Raw genomic sequence first — 21,238 nt, forward strand, 5'->3', positions numbered from 1 at the left:
AATGTTTTATGGATATTTTATGTAATGAATTGTTTGTTAATATTTTTAATTTTTAAAAGGTCAAAAAAAAAAATTTTAAAAAAAAATTAACAAACTAGCCTTGTCCTCTCATATTCAGATATTCTTTATGGCAGTGAGCCAGTGATGATTGGTTTTTGCCGCAGCACGCTTCTTTTAATGATTGGAACTAATTGGCGTGCTTAGTATTTTCTTAAAGTTTTTGTTCAAAAAGTCAACACGATTAACTAAATATTTTCGATAAAATAAAATATATTTATTATACTCATCAGAATTTTACGCTAATTTAGAAATACTTCTCAAAGGTTCTAAAACTATTTAATTTAGTAATTTAACGCGAAAATAATCAAAAGGTCTATATCACCCACCCCCCACCCCACGTACATGGTGCATCCGGGTTGACCTTTTGAGCAATAATTCCTCCCCCCTTACTTATCTAGTCCTCAATTCTATCATTTAACTCAAAATTCCAACTACTCAATGGATTCATTATTGTTATTACCATTATTATTTATTTGAACTTTGTATCAACTCAACATGTGCGAAGAATTTAAAATGCTTTTTTTTTTTTTTTTTTTTTTTTTTTTTTTTTTTTTATATAATTTTTTTTTTTTTTTAAATCAAAATATTGGTGCAAGGCTCTATAGTGACTTCAAAAATACCTTCAATGGAAGAGTTTTGCAAGAGAGACAAAGGGTTAGAATGGTTCACATGTGGGATTCGGTGAAGCCATTCCAATGTCTAAGTTAGTAAGAATATGGTGAAAGAATATTTTGGTAGATTTTGCTAAGGGTCAGATTGCATACTTGTAAGGTTAATCTTAGCTCCGTTAGGATTTGTGGGACTCCCGCCAAGAAGTTGTTACCCAACGTAAAAATTCACTTCCTCAATATGTTAGGAGTGGAAGCATGTCGTGGGTGTTCAGTTAAATTAGTTGGCGGAGAGAGAATTGGTTGCTTGGTGATTGACATCCCTTTGTTGAAGGTGCACTTGGATCCTAATAGCTGGCGAAGCTATGAGCCGTCTGACTGTTATGTTGTCGAGTCCCTAACCCATGATTATTCATACTTCTAGAGGACAGTTGAACTTTTCGGTGGATGGGCTCTCATAGGACCCGCTGGTATTCAAGCCATACACAAAACAATATTTTATTTTCAAAATTAAAACTATATTTTAAAAAAAAAAATAAAAAAAAATTAGGGGAAAATCCATATACTTGTTTCAAACTATCACCCGATTGACAATGTCCCTCCAAACTTTTAATTGAGAAAATGTCCTCCCCCAAACTACCAAACAATTATCAATGTCTCCAAGGTCAGCAAAAACCTCCAAACTACCAAACAATTATCAATGTCCCAAGGCCAGCAAAAAAACAAAAATAACCTTAATTTTTTTTCTCAATAAAACAAAAAATAACCCTATAAATTTGAAAATAGAAAAATAAATTATTATTATTATTTTAATTTTTTTTTAAAAACGAAAATTATTATTATTATTTAAAAAAACCAAAATTTTTTAATTTCTTTTAAAAAAACAAAAAATTTCAAACCTTTTAATTTTTAAATTTGCCCACCCTTGGTTTTTATGTATTTCTTATTTTATTTTATTTTATAGTTTTAGTTTTTTTTTTTTTTTTAAAAAAAAAAATTAGTATTTTATTATTTTATTAAGGATATTTTCGTTCTTGGAGGAACATTGACGATTTTTGGTAATTTAGGGGTGGACACTGTCAATTGGATGTTAGTTTGATGGTACATGAACTTGAAAAATGCTAGAGGTACTAAATCTTTTACTAAGAAATGAGTACTGAGATGATGTGAAGCTTATTTATTAGAGATGATCAAAACAATTACTAAAAAGAAATGCTACATCATACCAATGAATAATCTCCACATCATCTTAGTACTCATCTCTTAGTAAAAGATTTAGTACCTCTAACATTTCTTCGTGAATTTTACCCAAAAAAAATATTAATAAATAAATAATTTATAATACAAAATATTTTAAAATAAAAATAAAATTAAAAATATTTTTCACTAATAGGCTAACGTTTTAAATTATAAAAAAGAGAAATGATCCTTACACTTATTTCTCACAACAGTCCCACAATAAACTGACGTGGCTGGTAATATTTTATTATTTTTTTACAAAAAGAAAAGAAAAGAAAACAAAAAAAATAATAAAATATTACTAGCCACGTCAGCTTGTTGTGGGGCTGTTGTGAGAAATGAGTGTAGGGATCATTTCTCTATAAAAAATGATAGATTTACAACACCACCACAACAAGTGCACAACACTCTCTCACATAGAAAAGAGGCCCAATGTATGAACACACCTCCATGTAAGGAGATGTTATACACTTTTTGCACTGGTGTAGTGTAGGAATCAAATCCTTTTAATCATTGTTGCGTTGGGCCCGCAATGAATCCTACACCTAAAAGATATGAAAATACTTTTTCAAATCAAGAATAAATTTAATTACTTTTCAAAACCACCGTAAAAGTATCTAAATTGTCGCGTCTCCGAAACTAGTTCCCGGTCGACTGACCATGTCATATGTCATGTCTCCGAAACCAGGGGCCCATGCAAAAGGAAAACAAAACATATTCAGCAGTTTCACTTGCACTTCGCCAGCTCCAAATCCGAGAAGCCACTTGTGACTCTGCTTTACTTTCCCTCCTCCTCTGTTTCTTCAGATTTTATAATTCTATGGTCTAAAGGGTTTTTGGCTTAGTGTGTCTTTGGCTCTCGCAGCTATACCTCACTGTTGTGACCTCCTGAAGCTCCCTTCTTTTCTTCTGAAATTCCTTTACCGGATATGGAGAATGAAGAACCCTTTGCTAAGCAGAAGGATCAAAGCGCTTCCACCACCAGCAAGGACGATGCTCCTCTTCAACAGGTCCTTTGTTTTGGTTCCTCTGCACTGCTGCCCTCCTCTGTTCTGTCTCTGCCTTTTTCTTTAGCTTCTAGTAAAATTCATAGCTTCATGTCACTAAACTGGAAATGGGGTTTCCTTTTTACTAATATGTGACAGGCCGGCATCCTCTCTTCTTTCTTTATTTTTTTTTAACTTTTTAATTTTTTCGTTTGGTTGATCATTAATTACAATTTCCTCTGTTTCTTTCATGCTCATGGGCCCTGTAGTTTGTTATGTGTCCCCTTCTTTTCATGTGCAGTTTCTACCACTTCTCCAGTTGAAAGTAGCTTAACAACATATATTTGTGGGTCTTCTTTAAATTCTCTGAAAATTCGGTTTCTAAGAATTGAAGCCATAGATGTTTCAAAATTAAGGCAAAATAAAAGTTCTAGTTTTTTCAGATTTTTCTTACTTGAATATGTGCTGGATATGTCATATTTAGTCCGTGCATAAGAAAAGCTAGGTTTTAGCACAACTCCTAAATAAAGAACCCTGAAAGAAGTTTGTAGTCTCAACTCAATAATCCGCTGAGGCTTGTACTAAGCATAGTTGGCTTACATCATTGGCTTGTACTAAGCATGGTAGCATACTCAATTCACTTAGAAGCCTTTGAGAATTTAAGCATGTTTTAAAATTTCAACTAAAGTCAATCTGAGAAAGCTTTTCTCATTGACTATTTGGGGTCACCTACGTGAACCCTGCATCTCTATATTGCTTTATACAGGGGCATAAATTTAAAAAGGAAAAATTATTTTGTCAATATGTCATTCATATTTCACATTTTAGCAATTCATGGCCCCCCTTTGGTCTTTCCTCAATGATTTGCAGCGCTGTCATTCGACGTATCTATGCGGAACAAATTAAATTGACTGATGCCAATTCTCAATGGTCATTTGTAATTTCTCCATGTATGAGACATGTTATGCTTGTTGACATTCTTGTATCAATGTTAAGGTTGATTACAAAAGCTAAATGAGTACTTTGCTTTTGTGCTGATCCAAGGCTTTTTTTTGCGCTTTTCCTTCTTTTATAGGTTGAACGTTCAACTGAAATAGTTGAAGAAACCCCACCTGGTCACCATCAGAGTCCAAATCACCTTGTATCAGAAAAACCAACGATAATTATTGAGGATGCCAGGGAGGATTATGTGAGAATAAACATGCCCCAAACACCAAGTTGTACTCCTAAAAGAGTAAATTTTTCACCATTACCCAGCCCTAAATTTGTGAAAGTTAATTGGTCCCCAGGTCCCTCATCATCAAAAACCAAATTGACCATAAAAAGCCTTCTTCCAAAACTAAGTTTCAAACGTCAAAGTAGCACGTCAGACATTGAGAAGGCAGCTATTATAGCACTGGGAGATTCACCTGCAAGAATATGGGAGAAACGTCGGATTTCAAGGACATTGTCTCTTACAAAGCTATTCACACCGAAAATGAATAGAGCATCATCTGTACCTGGAACTCCAATTGCTCACTCAAATCCAGAGTCAATGCATGGAGGGAACAGGACCAGTCCGTTAAGTTCTGTTGTGAGTATCAGCCACTTGCTAGCTTGTGAACTATTACTATGTGTTGAATACTTTAAATGACCACGTTGTGTTCTCGTATGAATTAACATATAGATGGTGAGCATCATTGTGACCGAAAATTGTAATATCTATTGGAGGTTCTAATCCAGCATCTTACACTTTTAATTGAAAGTTTATTTTGTAGATGTAAAAATCATTTGATTATTCTCAAATATATTGCGAAATCACATTTAAACCCTGAAACATTTGCAAATTTCATGATTTAAGGACATCAATTGCTGTAACCTTATGGTAAATGTGCTTTAGTTTCACTACTTAGTCAAATTTCTTGCTTGCTGAAATTTCATGATATTCCAGGTCAACACCAAACTTCTTTGTCTTTCAGAAAGCCAGTTAATTTCCACTAATTAAATTTGTGAAGATCAGTGACAGAGCATGTAGTTTGTGAAGCCATTCCCTGACTTCCCCCTCATCTTTTGCCTCAGTTAAATTGAATTTAACCCTTGAACTGTTTGCAGATCTTCTGATTTCAGGGCATTCATTCTTTTGTCATCTTATCATAAACATGCTTAAATTTTCTCTACTCGCTGAAATTTATTGGTTTCTAATGTCGATGCCAAACTTCTTTGTTATTCATAAAGCCAAGTAACTTTAAAAATTTAAATTTGTTGAGCACATTTATGGCTGGTAAGGCAGGTAGTGTGCCAAGCCATTCCCTGACTTCACCCTCATCTTCTGTACTATATATTCCACTGCTCAGACCAATGCAGAACATTTTCTTCCCATACGAAACATAGGAAAGGTCGTTATAACAGGTAGAGTCAGACCAGGTACAAAATTCTAGTTGGTTCATCAGTCTAATGGTGCATCGCATGTATTTCCTTATCAGAGCTTAACATCTAGGTATCTAGAATTTCCTGGATTAGTTTTTGAATCATACTCTTGCATTTCTGATATAGAGTTCACTGCTTTGTTAAATCTCTCTCTTGATCAGTTAACCTGCATCCAGAGTGGCATGAGTTCATAACACTTTGTTGTCATTTATATTCTAATTAAATTTGTGAATGTTTATTCATTTATTTTATTTTAAATAGCTTATTTACTTATTTGACGTCATAATTATAATTTGGCATTTCAATGTACCTTCAATGTGTTATCCACTTCTCTAGTTGATTCTTACATAATTCCTCACTATATAGAAAGGAGGGGCCTGTCGACCCATTCCTCGTTCACATTCAGTTCCCGAGCTTTGCAAAGAAGGAAGCCTATCTGTACGTGGTGGTTTTCGCGTAATTCCCACCACTCCACAAGTGGCTGAGGGGACTGTCATGGCAACGACAAACCCATCCCTAGAAGATGATATTGGTAAATTTCCTCTCCCTTTCTACCCCTGGCCAGGAAAAGGATTGTAAACTTGAGAATATGATTCTGGATTGGATGTCCACAAATTATAAAACCTCCTCCCCCCCTCCCATCTTCATAGTTGTTATGTCCAAACTACATTCTTTGAAAATCAATAGAAGGCGTTTGCGGGTTGAATTGGCCAAGTTAACTCAGCAGGTTGTTATCAAGTGCTTGGCTCAGTCACAAAGAGCTCCAAATCCCAGAAATGGCAGCAAGACATTAACTTCGATATGGTTCACCAAAAAGCAGCATATACATGTAACAACATGACAAATCTAATTCTTTGCTGCCTTATCAGGATTAATGGTACATTGTGCTAGAGCTGTCTTCATATAAAAAGTCCAACTATAAGTAAATTTGTGGCCTTATGAAAGACTTGATTGATAAATTATTGTTTTATATATTTTATTGGTAGTGTATATCCTATCCATTTGACACAAGTATAATCCTTATGTTAATCATCCACAAACCACGAGTTATGATATTACTAATTACCTTCAGTTTCAGATTTTCTCTGTTTTGTGAGGTGTGATAACCAACCTACGCCTTATCTTAGTCTTGTGGTTCAGATGGAAATGATGATGAGGGTGAAAATATACTTGAAGAAGAAGCTGTTTGTAGAATCTGCTTCGTTGAACTGGGGGAGGGTGCTGAGTCCCTCAAGATGGAATGTAGCTGCAAAGGTGAACTTGCTTTGGCCCACAAAGAATGTGCTGTAAAATGGTTTAGCATTAAAGGTAATAAAATATGTGATGTGTGCAAGCAAGAGGTTCAGAACCTACCTGTCACCCTTCTTCGAATTCAAACTGTTCAGGGTCTTAACTGGCAAGAGAGTGGTCAGCAAGCTGAGGTTGCTAGATACAGGCAAGTATAAATTTTCCATTCTGCATTGCAGAGGGAAAGGATATCCTTGATTTGTCTATCCATTTCCATATTTTTTGTAATTTTCCTGCTACTTGTCCAAACAAATATTCATCATTTAACTAAAGACGATTTGGATTTAATTTGTACCTTGTCTGATACATAGAGTAGAAGACTAAAGGCTACAAGTTCAAAACCTTGGTTGAGCAATTTGTTCTTTTAAGTCTAGTTGACAAGTAAACAATTTGAAAAGACTTGAATCACTTTTTTGTTAGTCATCTCTAACTTGATACCAAATTAAATGGTCTGTAACTTATGCCTAAACTCTGTTTAATATCATCTTCAAGGAAAATATAACTGAAAGATAATGCACTTTTTTGCCAGGATATGGCAGGATATTCCAGTTCTTGTTATTGTCAGCATGCTTGCTTATTTTTCTTTTCTAGAGGAGCTTCTGGTAAGTTTTGTGACTTCTAACTGCCCTCTTCCCAGCCTATCTGAGTTCCTAATATCATCATGTGGACAGATTTCAAAAATGGGATCTAATGCAATAGCCATCTCTCTCCCATTTTCCTGCATATTGGGTCTTCTAGCATCCATGACAGCCACAACAATGGGTAGGCTGTGTATTCTCTATTTCAACAATCATTTGTGCTTGGATCCTGTCATCTGAGAGTTATACTGATTCCTCTGAAATTTGTGTTTAGTAAACAGAAAATATGTCTGGGTTTATGCAGCCATTCAATTTGGTCTGGTAGTTCTCTTTGGACACATTTTTTACACACTGGTAAGAGATTCTTTGATTACTGATTATGTCGTGGCTTGTTAATCTCTCTCTCTCTCTCTCTTCCCGTTTTGGATAACCAATGATGAGTACTAGGTTTGAACATTGTTGGATCCAATCCTAATAGGTAAAGGCATGTAATGCTTTTAATGTTAAGTGTCTCGTATGTTTGTATGGTATCTACAGGTTCACATCCAGTCCGTTGTGTCTGTTCTTATTGCCACACTTGCTGGGTTCGGAGTTACAATGTGTGGACTTTCTGTTCTTGTTGAGTTTTGGAACTGGAGGAAAAGGTTGCTTTCTCAGTCAAATCAACAACATGGTTCTCAGGAGGAGGTGGCACAGCCAGATCAATCAACTGAAACTGCAGATCAATCTCAGACGGATCCTCACCGCCACGTAAGTGAAACAGGAGATGAGTTGATTGCAGAACAATCTCTGACGGATCCTCGCCACCATGTAAGTGAAAGAGGAGATGTTGAAGCCATTCATGGCAGCTGATTGCGTATATTTTAGATTCATTAATGCCATAAGTAGTGGCATCATAAGGGAGGGTTTTGGCTGTATAAATACTATATCATTTGTAAATAATATTTGACTGTTGGGGTTTATGCAGTGCATTCTTAAATATAATAACACTCTGGAAGAAATCCCTCACTTTATCTCTCCATTTTGACGGAGACGGAAGTGTATTATTGTACAAAGATGCATGAGAAGTGTAATAAATATGCTGTTTCAGTCTGCAGGTTTTTCTTCTATCGTTCCTTTCACTTTAGGACAAGTGGAAAATTGTGGAATTACTGTTCTATTGTATTCAGGGCCTGAATTACAATAGAACTAGTTGGTTAATCTCACTGCAACCCCATCAAAGATCGAACAACAATTGGACTGGTAGAATCGGTAGCAATTGCAAGGATGTTTAAGTGATAAGAAATCGTATAAAATTGGTTATCTTTTATGGTTCGAGTACCCAGCTGCCAATAAACACGGGTTGAATCCGGCAATCGGGATACCCTAGCTTTCCATGTTTATCCGATCTATAAGGCTTCCTTCCTCCTCTTCTCCGACAGTATTGTTCCAGAACCCAAGTAGCGAGTACACAATGAATGTGACTGAAGAATTTCACCATGTCAATATTAGAGTAATCCAACAGAAGTCTTTATGTTCTTGTGACAATGTACTACCAACAGAATAAATAACTCGAAAGCACTGCTGAGAAGAACATATCTCTCAAAGGAGCAACTTCACGTTATTCCTGTCAATCATTAAATGTACCTTACTAACAGCCGTTTTGTACTTACATGGGCACTCGTCTCCCTCCCGACTCTTTACTGCCGTCAGCGGTATGTTTATACCTGAATATACATTTGAACCAGTTGGCTATTCTCACTCCAATCACGTATTGTTCACCTAACAAAACCAACCGGATGAAAAGACATTGGCCATATGAAAAATAGCTTTAGTTTTTTTTCTCTGATGACAGTTTGGTATTACTTGTAACTGGAACTGCCAACCTTGCTTGGGAATAAAGGTTTGTCCTTCAAGCTGGTACTTGAGACAGTTTCTGTGTTGTTTGTTGACTGGCTTTCTGCCACCCCTGGTCTCATCCAGATCTTTATGTGCCCCTCTCGGCACACGGTAAGAACAGATTCCTGGGTAAATGTCACGCCAGAGAGGGGATCGGTGTGAACACGATGAGCGACAAGTGGGGAGATCTTTGGAACATCTCGCATGCTTGGAGCGGGTTGCAAAGTGACCACTGTGGAAGCATTGTCCCAATGGGATGACTGGCTTCCAGTACTGTATTTGGGGGACCCACCAGGAGGGCGCCGCAATGGCACTACAATCTCATCCATTTCCAGATCCCACAGAAGCAATTGTGTGTCCTGCCCACAAAAAGATCAAGCTGGTGAAATATGAAAACTTCAAAGCATGGATGTGATGCAAGGAATCCGCGATAGACAAAAATGCCTAGAAGTATACATAAGAAATTAATAATATATTACACAGATAAAAGGCTGACACATAAATTGTTATAGTGTACGTTGATCCTTACCACTGCAGTCATTGGTTTAATTTGCATGACCATAATAGCCAGCTCATTGTTTTCGTTTCTTTCCTCATTTTACCCAAAGTAGAATAATAAGGACAGAAGGCCAAAGACCAAGTATGCAAGGCCATAACTTCTCCAAAACGTAATCATTTCAAATTATACACTCTCCTGTAAGCCAATAATCAATCCTAGCCTCCTGCTTGTAGCATCATCAGTCTCATAATATTTTGTTAGTTGACCACTCAACATTTGCATCATAAGATATGTTGTTTCACATAATCTAACATTCAATATGACGATCATTCATCAGATTAACATCACAAAAACACTACTCCACTTTCTGTGTTCAAAAACTTTGTAATCATATATCCTCAATACTCTCAGTTTCTGCTCCTAAAGTTAATGTAAAAACCCTTTTGATTCTAAAACTTTCCCACAGTTCTGACACAGTTTACCTCCACTATAATTTCTACATAGCCTAACTTCAGAAACCAATATTACAGTTCCAACTTGGTTTCTGAAGCAAATAGTTTCTATACCTTTGTTAGGGGTAATTACCTTTTCCCCCATCAACTATCAGCCATTGTCAACATGCCCCACAAACTGACACTTCGACCAAAAAAGAGCATCAAACTACCATCTTTACATACTTTGGCTCCTTCAGTCAGGAAATCTTGTTAACTTGAATGGAATATGTCATTTTTTAGAGTTAATTTTGGTTTAAAGACCAAAATGCCTTCTACAGTAATTAATAAAAAATATTAAAATTAATATATTTTTTTTAAAAAAAAAAAACAAAAAAATAAACCTAAGGGGGTGGCACGCGAACCACCCCCAGAGGTGGCTCGCGGCCACCCTCAGCCTAAGCGGTGGCCGCACGGCCACCCCAGAACTTGGGGTGGCCACGAGCCACCCCAGAGGTGGCTTTGGCAACCTATGGGGTGGCTCGTGGCCACCCTAGCTGTTTTCTAGAATGGCCGTGCGGCCACCCTTTTTTTTTTCTAGGGTGGCCGGAGCCACCTTTAGGGGTGGCTCGCGGGCCACCCACGGCCTCTGGGGTGGCCGAGCGGCCACCCCTAGTTCCGGGGTAGTCACGAGCCAACCCAGAGGTGGCCGGAGCCACCTCTGGGGGTGGGCTCGCAGGCCACCCGGCCACCTCAGGGGGTGGCACCCTTTTCCTTTAGTTTTATATTTATTTACTGTTTAAGATGAGGGCATTTAGGTCATTTTTGAAATTGAATTAATGCATTTAAGTCTTTGCATGAATTAGACTGACGGAAGGGGCCAAAGTATATAAAAATGGTAGTTTGACGCTCTTTTTTTGGTCGAAGTGTCAGTTCATGGGGGCATGTTAACAATGGCTGGTAGTTGATGAGGGAAAAGGTAATTATCCCCATTTGTTATAATTGGCTGATTGCAGGAATGATTCTGGTGGGAAATTCTAATCATGGAAAGGACATGGTATGGATCAGTTAGGAACTAGTTTGAGAAAAAGGTATTCAGAAGTCACATCCAGACAATTGACAAACACTCAACACTTGTATGAGGGAACCATCATAGTGATCATACCAACAATATTTCTTAATACCTGACCGACAGAACCAAACCGGTACATGACAGTTTCCCCTCTGCCTTCTGAATTTGGCGATGACCAATATGAATCAAAAGCCACTCCACTGACCTGCCAGCATGATTCAGTAACAACAAGCAAGGTGATTATAATCATTGAAGAAACCATATCTATCCTGACATTATTTAATAAGAAGCTTACCCATGAACTATGCCCCTCACCCCATGCTACAACTTTCCGATCTTCCATGCTCCAAACTTGAACTAAATCATCTTCACCTCCCGTCAGAATGTATTTTCCATCCATGCTGTTGAGTGGCATTTTGTTGTCAATCATACTATCTATTTTCTCAAAGACGACGATAAAATTTAAACCAAAAAGAACCACATAACATAAAAGTTTAGATTAAGAAGGAAAAGTCAAGGACAATGGAAGGAACATTTGAAACTAACAGCAGTAAGCTATGATTGGGAAGCCAGTACCAACCTCCAAGCACAACATAATAGAGCACCGTAATAACTTTTGCCACCACATATGAGGTGTTCTTTTGAGTAGTCAAAAACTCGTAGATAACCTGCATTTAGTATTTAAATTGAGCTCATTTATGTACAAAATAAACAAACAAAACCAAAATATGCAGGTGGTTTAAGAGTAAATTATACCATCTCTTCCCACAGTTGCTATATAGGCACCATCAGCTGAGAAAGCAATGCTATTAATTGAACCTTGGCATATATGCCATCTGGCAACTGGGTTACTCTGTGTATATAAATATGTAGTGGAAGAGGTCAACAAAGACACAGTACGTGAGGCAAGAGGTATACCAAAAAAAAAATATCAACACCGCGGATGCATCCCTCATATATGTGAAGTAATGGCCAGCCCACTAAACCAGTAACTAGAGAAGGGAGTACTCATCTAAGTAACTGCCAGGATGTTGATATATCCCCATACATAAGCCTTTGGAAAACTCAAAAAACTAATCTTGATCAACTAACACTAAAGCAACTTACTAGAGACCCAACCCTAAGTATATTGGAGAACCAAGCACATCTTAGTAAGCATTATGTAATAGTAAGCAATTTTGCTTTTCCTGGTTAGTGAGCAATAATTCCTTGGTCTAGGTTGAACCCACTGCTGCCCACCTAACATGTGCGCAAAGAAGTCAATGACAACACAAAACACAATAGACCTCTCAAGCAAACGATATGATTCCCCATAACATTAAAACTAAGGTAGACATACAAGCACACACATCTCATGTAAATGTAGTTAATAATACCTTGCTATTCTTGTGACACTAACCACTCGCAATTACCTTTGTACAGTAAAACACCAACAGAAATTAAGCTTTAACAACCTAGAGGGAGGAATTGAAAATTTAAAGGAGATTAAGTGATAGACCCCAAATCATATGCTTATTTGGGTACAGGGGCAACTTCACAGGTCCTCCCTAGAGCAATTAAATCACAATTTTTTGTGCCTACTCCAAGTCCCAGTCGGAACTTATATCTATCATTGCTTATTTGCATGTGGAAATATTATGTTGAATGGGAAACATATCTTGAGGCACAAACCAGTCTCCTGTATGATATATCAGTTAAAGCTATAAACTTAAATATGCGGAGAAGAGAGTTAAAACAACCTACAATTGGCGAAATTAAACAAACACAAGACATGATCAAAACAGCACCTTACTGTAACGTGCATGTGCAACAGAAAATTGCATCGGATCTTTAACAACAGGGAATGAAGAATCACCTGCACCATCTTTGCTCTGGGGAAAAATGAAAGGAAAAAGAAAAGGGTGAAAACATACACAAATCACTCTATATAACACAGTGAAATAAGTTTAAGGCTTGCCTTTTCATACACATACAAATTTCCATCTGCATGAGCAACAACAAAAGCACCATCACCTCCAGGCACCCATGAAACACTAGTACAACGACTGTTGGAAAGAAACAGTGTTAATCAACAAGTCACTTGATTTCGACTTCTTGTACTTAAAAGAACAACTATATAACAGTGTGTGCGTGCGCGCACGCAAGCTATCAGTTATTACATGGCTTTTATTTTTACTACCCCTCAACCTTAATATCTGGAACAGTAGTATCTTGCAAGCTTTCAGCCATATGCTTTGCCTAGTATATGTAGCCCATCTAGAATGCACTGGTTGAGAGTTGTTCTACATTTTATATTTATTTTGAAAAAGTAAATCTTGACATACTAGTTTGCCTGCCCACACAAACTTGAGCAGTTCAATATTTTAGAGGTCCTCGAAGAATATTGCTTCTGGAAGTATAACCATATGCTAAGGGTGTAGCCTTGGGAGAATTTTGAAGTAGGGTAAGAACTACCTAATGTCTACCAGACCAGAAATGGTTCATATATTGCCTCTTGAAGTCCATCATCATTATGTTGGGGTGTATTCTGAGGCCCATTCCATAACTATATCAACAAGAATAGAAATCGTGCATATAATACATCAAAAAGAAATCCACTGACATAGATGACGTAAATAATGTTTTATTAAGAGATAGAACACATATCCATGAAAGACACTTTCCTTCTCTATGTCCAACTTGAAACATGTGTTCTCTGTCCTCGAATGCATGCATGTATACATGAAGCAATACCACAAATACGGATCAACCAGCTAAAAAAATTAGTGACAGATATATCAAATTAGTTCTCAGCAAGTTTCATACTCCCACATGGAAATAAAAAATCAGAGAAATTAGAAATCAGGATCCATAAAAGTATCACAAAGTAGCCTGTCACATGGACTTAGTTATGCTGTTTGATATGGTTGTATTTTCAGAATCTAATCCCCTACCAATATGACACATGGTATAGTTGCAGTGTCCAATTCTTCTTTTAAATCATAGGCAATACAGAGTATCTATGCAAGTATCTCAAAAATAGAACTTGAAACCATCATATAAAATTCAAGTAATACAAAATGGGGGCGCTACAATATGGAGAGGACTTTTGGAAATTACAGCTGCTTATGTTTCTCATGTGGTGATTGGTTATCATGATTTTCTTGTTCTTTTTGCCCCAACTAGTTAGGTGGCTTCTCTTGTATATTTCTTGTCTACAAGAGAAGCGCCTTATGCTTTTAATGATATCTCGATTACTTATAAAATATAAAAATAAAAAATAAAAAAAAATCAAGTAATACAAAATATAATTTTTTTTTTTTGATAGGTCAAAATATAAATTAGGAAACTATCACCACAAATTCCAAAGAACAGTCAATGTGCTCCTCCCTTTCATTGTCAGACACACATTAGTGAAAATCTCCAGTGTATTAGACACATCTATACCATCAATCATATTGTGCAAAAAAGAGTAATATGGCTATTTAGATGCAATGCAAAATAGCAATTTCACATTGATAATTTTTTTGAACAATCAATTTAAAGCAGCATAAGGGCCTCGGAACCATGTACAAGGAAATTATTCCAATAACAAGATCGTCAAAACAACTATGAACTTTTGGAAGTGGTTGAAAAAAAAAATGAATATTAGCGATGCAAGATGAGCAACAAGAAATTCACCCACTAACTAGATGATACAAGGAAAAACTACTTTGGTCACTAACAAACCCTAGCCTCAGACGGAGAGGCTAATCCAAGCAACCACAAAGTTATCAGGAAAACTTCAAAAGCTCAAATGATATTCATTCATTTTTCAACAATGATTGTATTTAATGGTCTCCTGACAATTGTGTATTATACTAGAAGTTGAGGCATTAGTAAGTATCAACTTGGAAACCCTAAAAGACCAAATACAAAACCTTCAATTAATACCCTTCAAGACAACTGTTTTTTCTTTTTCTTTTTTTCTTTATTTTTTCCTTTTTATCCTCATTTTGGCAAGGTCAAGCAACCTTTTAGATTCCACTTAAGTCTAGTAATTGATGGAGGATATAAATATCTGTTGCAATGTACACTCCAGGAACAATTCAGTGTAGCTGTCAAGTTCTTTATGAGAAACGTATCATTCACCTTACCATAAGCCATGGGATACTAAAGATAAAGCCTATTTCCCTTTCTTTGCATCTAATCTTTTTCTTTTGATAATTAGTCGAAATATCATAAAATCGTAAGGCGCTCCAATTACACATGAAGTAAACAAGAGAAGTCATCACCTAGGAAGTAGAGGCAAAAAGAACAAGAAAATCATGATAACTAATCACTAAAGGAGAACCATAAGCAGCTGCCCAAAGATATGAAGTGTTGAAGAAAAAAGATTTAGACTCCTCCAAGGTCCTCTCACGGTCCTCAAAACACCTATAATTCATTTCATTCCAAAGACACCACAAAAGACATAAAGGCATCATATTCCACATAACAACACTCTGAGTACTGCCAGCAATCCACTAACAAGCAAACAAATCGACTACTTATCTAGGCATAACCCAACAGAACCCGAAACGTTTGAAGAAGACATTCCAAATGGCACAAGCAACCTTACAATGAAGAAGAAGATGGTCTAAAGACTCCCCATTCTTTTTGCAAATAACACACCAATCAACTACAATGACGTGCCGCTTCCGGAGATTGTCTATGGTAAGGATCTTCCCTTAGGTCACCAACCACACAAAAAAGGCCACCTCAAAGGAACCTTAGTCCCCCGAACACTTTTAAGGGAAACAAAAACCAGAATGACAACCCATGACACTATAGAAATGATTTAACATCAAACAACCCTCTTTTGGAAGGGATCCACTACAACCTGTCTTCCCCTTCCCGTCTCGTTCTTACTAAATACAACCTGTAGAACAAGGCAAAGACATCCACCTCTCAATCTTGAGCCGCTCTAGCAAAGCTCATGTTCCACTGAATGACAACTCCAAAAATTTTCATGTGATCCTCAACAAGAACATCCTTTGCGTGAACAATACCAAATAAACTAAAAAGGCATCCTTAAGGGCTATATCCCCACACCACAAATCATGTTAGAACTTAACCTTGGAACCATCACCCACTTTAAATCTGGTGTGATTATAGAACTTCCCCCAACCCATCCTAACATTCTTCCATAAAACCACCCCATACACCCCAACAGGCTCACTAAAACACCACCCTCCTCAATAACTTCCATATTTAGAGTCCACCACTCTCCACCAAGCCTCTCTCAAGCTCATATCGCCAAAGCATTTACCGAGAAGAGAGTGATTGAACCTCGAAAGGTTCCTAATTCCCAACCCTCCCTCTGAGATCAGCGTACACACCTTCGGCCAACTCATTAGATGGTATTTGAGCGAAAAATAATTACTTAAGGAAAAAAGATTTTCGTCCAATAAGCAATTGCAAAGTCAGTAGGTAAGAAAAGACCTATTCAATTGCTTATTGGACGAAAAAGAATTATTAGCTGAGACTTTGCAAGTCTTTTAGCATTGTACCCATTTCCATGGCTTGACTAACAAACATACAAAATGATATTCCATAACATCTTCTCAAACTAGATGCAAAGTGTAATATCTGATGGCCCTCATAATAACAAAGCAGAAAATTTTGGAAGAAAGAAGCAAAATCGAGTAACACGTGCAGAGGGTACTAAAGCTTAGGTAATCCTTGCCTGTTATTAACAGAACCATCTTTGTTATAATGCTGGGCCCCAACAAGCTTCTTTCCTACATCCTGTAATTGCTGTCTCAGTGACACAGAGTACACTACAATAGTACAGACAACACCAATAAATTTGTAAAGTTTGAACTTCCAAAACAAAATTATGAGTTCAAATTTGTCTTAAATTTTACCATCGCCAGAATTTAACCCAATAAGCAAATCATGCCCATCCCTAGCATCGTGGTCAAATGAGTGGCACGCGGGATTTGAATTACTGAAATGGATAGACTTTATCGGATCCTACATTTACCGATTAACCTGTCATACACCAACCAAAAATTTGCAAAAATCACTAAAACCTGAATAACCAAATACCGTATTACCTTGTCTTGAGAATTCAAATCACTTATAAAGATAGCATCCCCCACATTGAAGACCAAGTAAGTCCCCTTCCCATCAAAGTTTGTAGTAGCCATTGAATTACTCGAACTTGACGACCCCAATGACCCAACTCTACCATTCCCACTAATACTCTTACTCCCACCATTTCCTCCGACAAAGCTAAGAGCTCGGCTCCCATTACTTCCACCCAACAACCTTGCAGCAGCTGATCGCACCCCACTGCTAGCACTGAAGCTTGAAGGCAGCGCTGGTGGGGTTGATGGGGCTGGCTTGTCCTTTAGATGAGCAAGGGTTACCTATGACAAAACTCAACAACAATATTTTCAAAACTTAAAGAGTATAAACAATAAATAAATAAATAAAAAGCTAATTAGTTCAACCAAAAAGTATGATCAATGAAGAAATCTAGCGAATGGACTCTCAGAAAATTCAGTAGAATAAGAGAATAGACCAAAATGTTTATAGACTTCATGTTAAGAAATGTGTATGAAAAAAGAAGATAGAAATTAAAATTAAAATGACATTAAAATTCTCAGTTGGGCACAAATATATCCTAGCATATTAACACTGACTAAAAATTGCTTTTAAAAAAACAATTACGAAATAAACACCGAAATTTTTTACCAAATATCAAAACCGAACAAAAGTCTATCGAAAAGAAGATTCGAACAAACGGGTAATGATCATTGATTAAAAACCTAGAAATCAATGTCAACAACAAACATGCTCACAGGACATCCTTTTCACGAAATGGGTATTGAAGAAACTTCCAAAAAAGTGCTTCCAAGTATCATTTGGGACTGAAAAAGAATAAAAAGATTGAGAAATTCAAGTACCTGAGTGGCGGTCTTGCCATGGGCGTAATGAAGGAGACCCGAGGGGTGGGTCTTCTCGTAGTGGAGCTTGTAGCGGCCTTCTGGGGTTTTGAAATAGGTCTTGAGGGCCGGTGATTGTGCGGTGGCCGATGAAGAGGACGTTGACATCATGCCGTTGGCGGAGTTGATCATCGTGTTGCTTATGGTAGGCCCGGGAGCATGTGATCATGACACTGCTAGGGCTTTCAATTTCAACTCGCTGGTTCTCAAAGAGAAGAGCTCGTAGTGCGCTCTGCTTTTGGTTTGCTCTGTTCTTACTTTCCCTTTTTCCGTTAATCTTTTTTCTTTGTGGGTCTTCTTCAATGGCTTCCTTATCAGAGGGCGGGATCCTCCGATAATCTTTTCTTACGTTGGTGAAGAAGGAAATGATAGTTTAATGGTGGAGATTTGACTTTGGGGGGATTGAGTCAACGAAATGGACGGTGGGGATGACGAGGTCTGCACTATCTGTCCCTGTCTCTGGATTGAGAGAGTGCGAAGCTGCGTGAAGCATGAAAACAGCGAATGCCACAACGCGATGGACTCCGTCGAGATTGATTCAACCGGAAATGATGTCTAAATGTCTAATGATTCGCTTTTGGGACTTTCTTTCTCTTTCATTACGGGTGCATCGAAGAGGCCACAGGGAATAATCTGTTCTGTCCCACGTGGGCTGAGCCCATTAAGGTGAATTAGGATGAAACCCAATGATGTTTTGTTTGTGTAGAGGTTTATAGGCCATGATCCTCTCAATGTTTGATTGACATTTGGTTGGGTTTTCGTAGAAGCTCAAGCTCGATGGCTTATTCATTGGGCTGAAAACATGTTAGCCCGAATTCCTACTAAACCAAAGCTCAAGCTCAGTTGGTGGGTTACGTAATGCATGGTGCAGCTAACATAGGATGTTGGTACTATTTAGGTTCTATTTGTTTTGACGTAAAATATTTATTATTAAAAATGTTTTTTAGCGTTTGGCTCGTGTTGAAAATCAGTGGTGGTGGATAATGGCCAGCAACTTCCAAGACGGAAAAAAATAGTCGGCGACTTCCGACGAACTCTAGTGGTGGCTGGTGCTTGAATTCGGCGAACTCTAGCAGCTTCAAATTATAATGAACTGCGAGAGAGTTCATGTAACAATGAGAAGCTCAAACTTGAAAAATAGTTTATAGTTTTAAAAAGATAAATCAGTGTACTAAAATTAAAAAAATGTTTTATCGGTCAACCAAATTTTTTTTTTGGGTTGACCACGATTTTTCGGTTGTATAAAACACCTAAAAGTAGAGAAATATTTTTTAAAAAACATTTTACGTCGTAACAAACTGGGGGTGGCCTTCGTGCCATCCTTGGATCTTCCAAGGGTGGCCGCGCGCCACCCCCTGGGGCCAAACCAGTGGCTGGGGGCGGCCAGACCACCTTTTCAGCTTCTTTTTTTTTTTTTTTTTTTGAATTTTAATTTTTTTTTTTTAAAAAAATAAGTATTTTTATTTATTTTTTAATAAATTTATATTTTTTTTATTAAGATGGACACGTGTCGCCATCTTATTGGCGACACGTGTCGCTGACGTGGCATTTGACAGAATCTATTAAAAATTTTAACAGAATTTTGACGCCAGTGATCGATTTGTAATTATTGCATACCACAAGGACTTCCCATGCACTTTTTAAACTATAGAGAGTGAAAAATAATTATGGCATACCACAGGGACCAACGGTGCAATTATCCCGATTTTTAATAGAGTATAAGATCACATAATTTAGGAAAGGGATGAGAACAAGAAAGAGAGACATAAAATTAACTGGTTTGGCCTATGACCCATATCCACACGTCAAACCTTTTTATTGGCTACATCTTTCTTTCATTTATTTGATTGTATATAAGACTCTATTTATAAAGAAATAATCTGAACATTATATAGAGCATGTAATCCATGAGAATGACATAAACTTTAAACAGATCGATGTCAGTTTAATAGATTGAGCCGGAAGAATTCTCACGTGCATTTTAAACCGATCGATGTTAATTAGTTTAATAATTATTCCAACGTACATTTGAAATCCCCAAAGACCAAGGTTTAAATTGTGGGCAAAATAAAATAAAATCTGCAGTAAACTAAATTAAACGAACACGCTAGGAGTAGTAATTATAACATTTTTGAGAAATAAAGGACGGTTATATTCCCATTCTTGAAAGAGGACGCAACATCACACTATATACATGGATACGACACACCTCTTCACGCTTTGGTCAAAAAAGAAATAAAGGAAGCCATTGGTCCATTGGAATTTGGTTGCACCATAAACATCACCATCATTATCATCCACTTTAAGCATTCATCACTTGAACCACAAGTTTTCTTTTTAAAGCTTGGCAGCTTGCCCTTGCCGTACCAACAAGCAAAAACTTGTGTATTATTCTCCCACCATTAAAATTTAATTCTACTCACTCCTCAATCACATTTTCTGCAATTTGGACCCTAAATTTAGATCTGGACTTTAAATTAAAACACACTAATTTTGTTGTTATTTAGTTTGTTTCACAGTTTAAGGTGTATGTGAACTTATTATCTACTTGTTGATATATTTTTTAGCTTTCACAGCTCATTCTATAACTGGTACGAAGTTAATGATCTTTTGACTGCCGTTCATTCATGGCACTTGCAAATATTTATCACGGGTTGTTACAATTAGGAGCAGAACTAATAAAATATTAGGAGAGGGGAGACAAACTAAAAAATTAAAATTGGTGGGAGTAAAAATTATTTTTGAAGCTCCATTTCATAAAAATACTTAAAATTTTGGAGGAAAAAATAAAATAAAATCAAATTTTGTCATATTTTTAAATATTTGGGGTGACCCGAAATCCCTTAAGGCTAGGGATGTGATCCGCTCTTAACTACAACCAGCACTATTGACAGCAAGCATTCCTACATCATCCGAGAATCCTCTCCGAGATGGTGGAATGAATTGGTGCATAATTTTTTTTTTTTTTTGTTGGTTTTTAATTTAGTTTCTGTAAGTTTCTGCTGTATTGTTGTGCTTACAATATTGTTTTACTCATTAAAAAAAAAAAAAGAAAAAAAAAAAAAAGAGTTTTTCAGCAGATTTTCCTGGGTCGCCAAGCAAAACTCTCTCTCTCGCTTAACAATAAAGATGAAGACTGAGGTTCTCATACCACCTTAAATTGCACCATTTCACCTAACTATTAGACTCGCTTAATTACCATCTCACGTCTTCACTACACACACACACATATATATATATA

At 36.9% G+C, this 21,238-nt stretch overlaps 2 protein-coding genes across 3 annotated transcripts; one reads left to right on the forward strand and one right to left on the reverse strand.

Annotated features, from left to right (window-relative positions):
• The first annotated feature begins 2,635 nt into the window (after positions 1-2,635).
• LOC133873897 (uncharacterized) lies at positions 2,636-8,256 on the forward strand. Of its 2 annotated transcripts, none has more exons than XM_062311691.1 (8): positions 2,636-2,917; positions 3,969-4,466; positions 5,666-5,831; positions 6,440-6,734; positions 7,116-7,188; positions 7,258-7,348; positions 7,439-7,518; positions 7,702-8,256. In XM_062311691.1, the coding sequence occupies exons 1-8, from the start codon at positions 2,837-2,839 to the stop codon at positions 8,014-8,016; spliced, it is 1,599 nt and encodes a 532-aa protein (XP_062167675.1). In that variant the 5' UTR covers positions 2,636-2,836; the 3' UTR covers positions 8,017-8,256. The 2 variants fall into 2 exon arrangements, with proteins under 2 accessions (XP_062167675.1, XP_062167676.1); XM_062311692.1 differs by having other exon boundaries at positions 7,469-7,518.
• Positions 8,257-8,624: 368 nt separating this feature from the next.
• On the reverse strand, positions 8,625-18,574 carry LOC133873896 (probable catabolite repression protein creC). Its single transcript, XM_062311690.1, has 11 exons — positions 17,959-18,574; positions 17,104-17,418; positions 16,912-17,020; positions 16,731-16,824; positions 13,002-13,089; positions 12,832-12,915; positions 11,801-11,897; positions 11,625-11,712; positions 11,340-11,445; positions 11,157-11,249; positions 8,625-9,401 (listed from the first exon to the last, which is right to left on the reverse strand). Exons 1-11 carry the CDS (start codon positions 18,127-18,129, stop codon positions 9,006-9,008), a joined length of 1,641 nt encoding a protein of 546 aa, XP_062167674.1. The 5' UTR covers positions 18,130-18,574; the 3' UTR covers positions 8,625-9,005.
• Between the last annotated feature and the right edge of the window lie 2,664 nt (positions 18,575-21,238).

Source organism: Alnus glutinosa, chromosome 7, assembly GCF_958979055.1.
Source record: "Alnus glutinosa chromosome 7, dhAlnGlut1.1, whole genome shotgun sequence".
In the NCBI taxonomy this organism is placed as follows: Eukaryota; Viridiplantae; Streptophyta; class Magnoliopsida; order Fagales; family Betulaceae; genus Alnus; species Alnus glutinosa.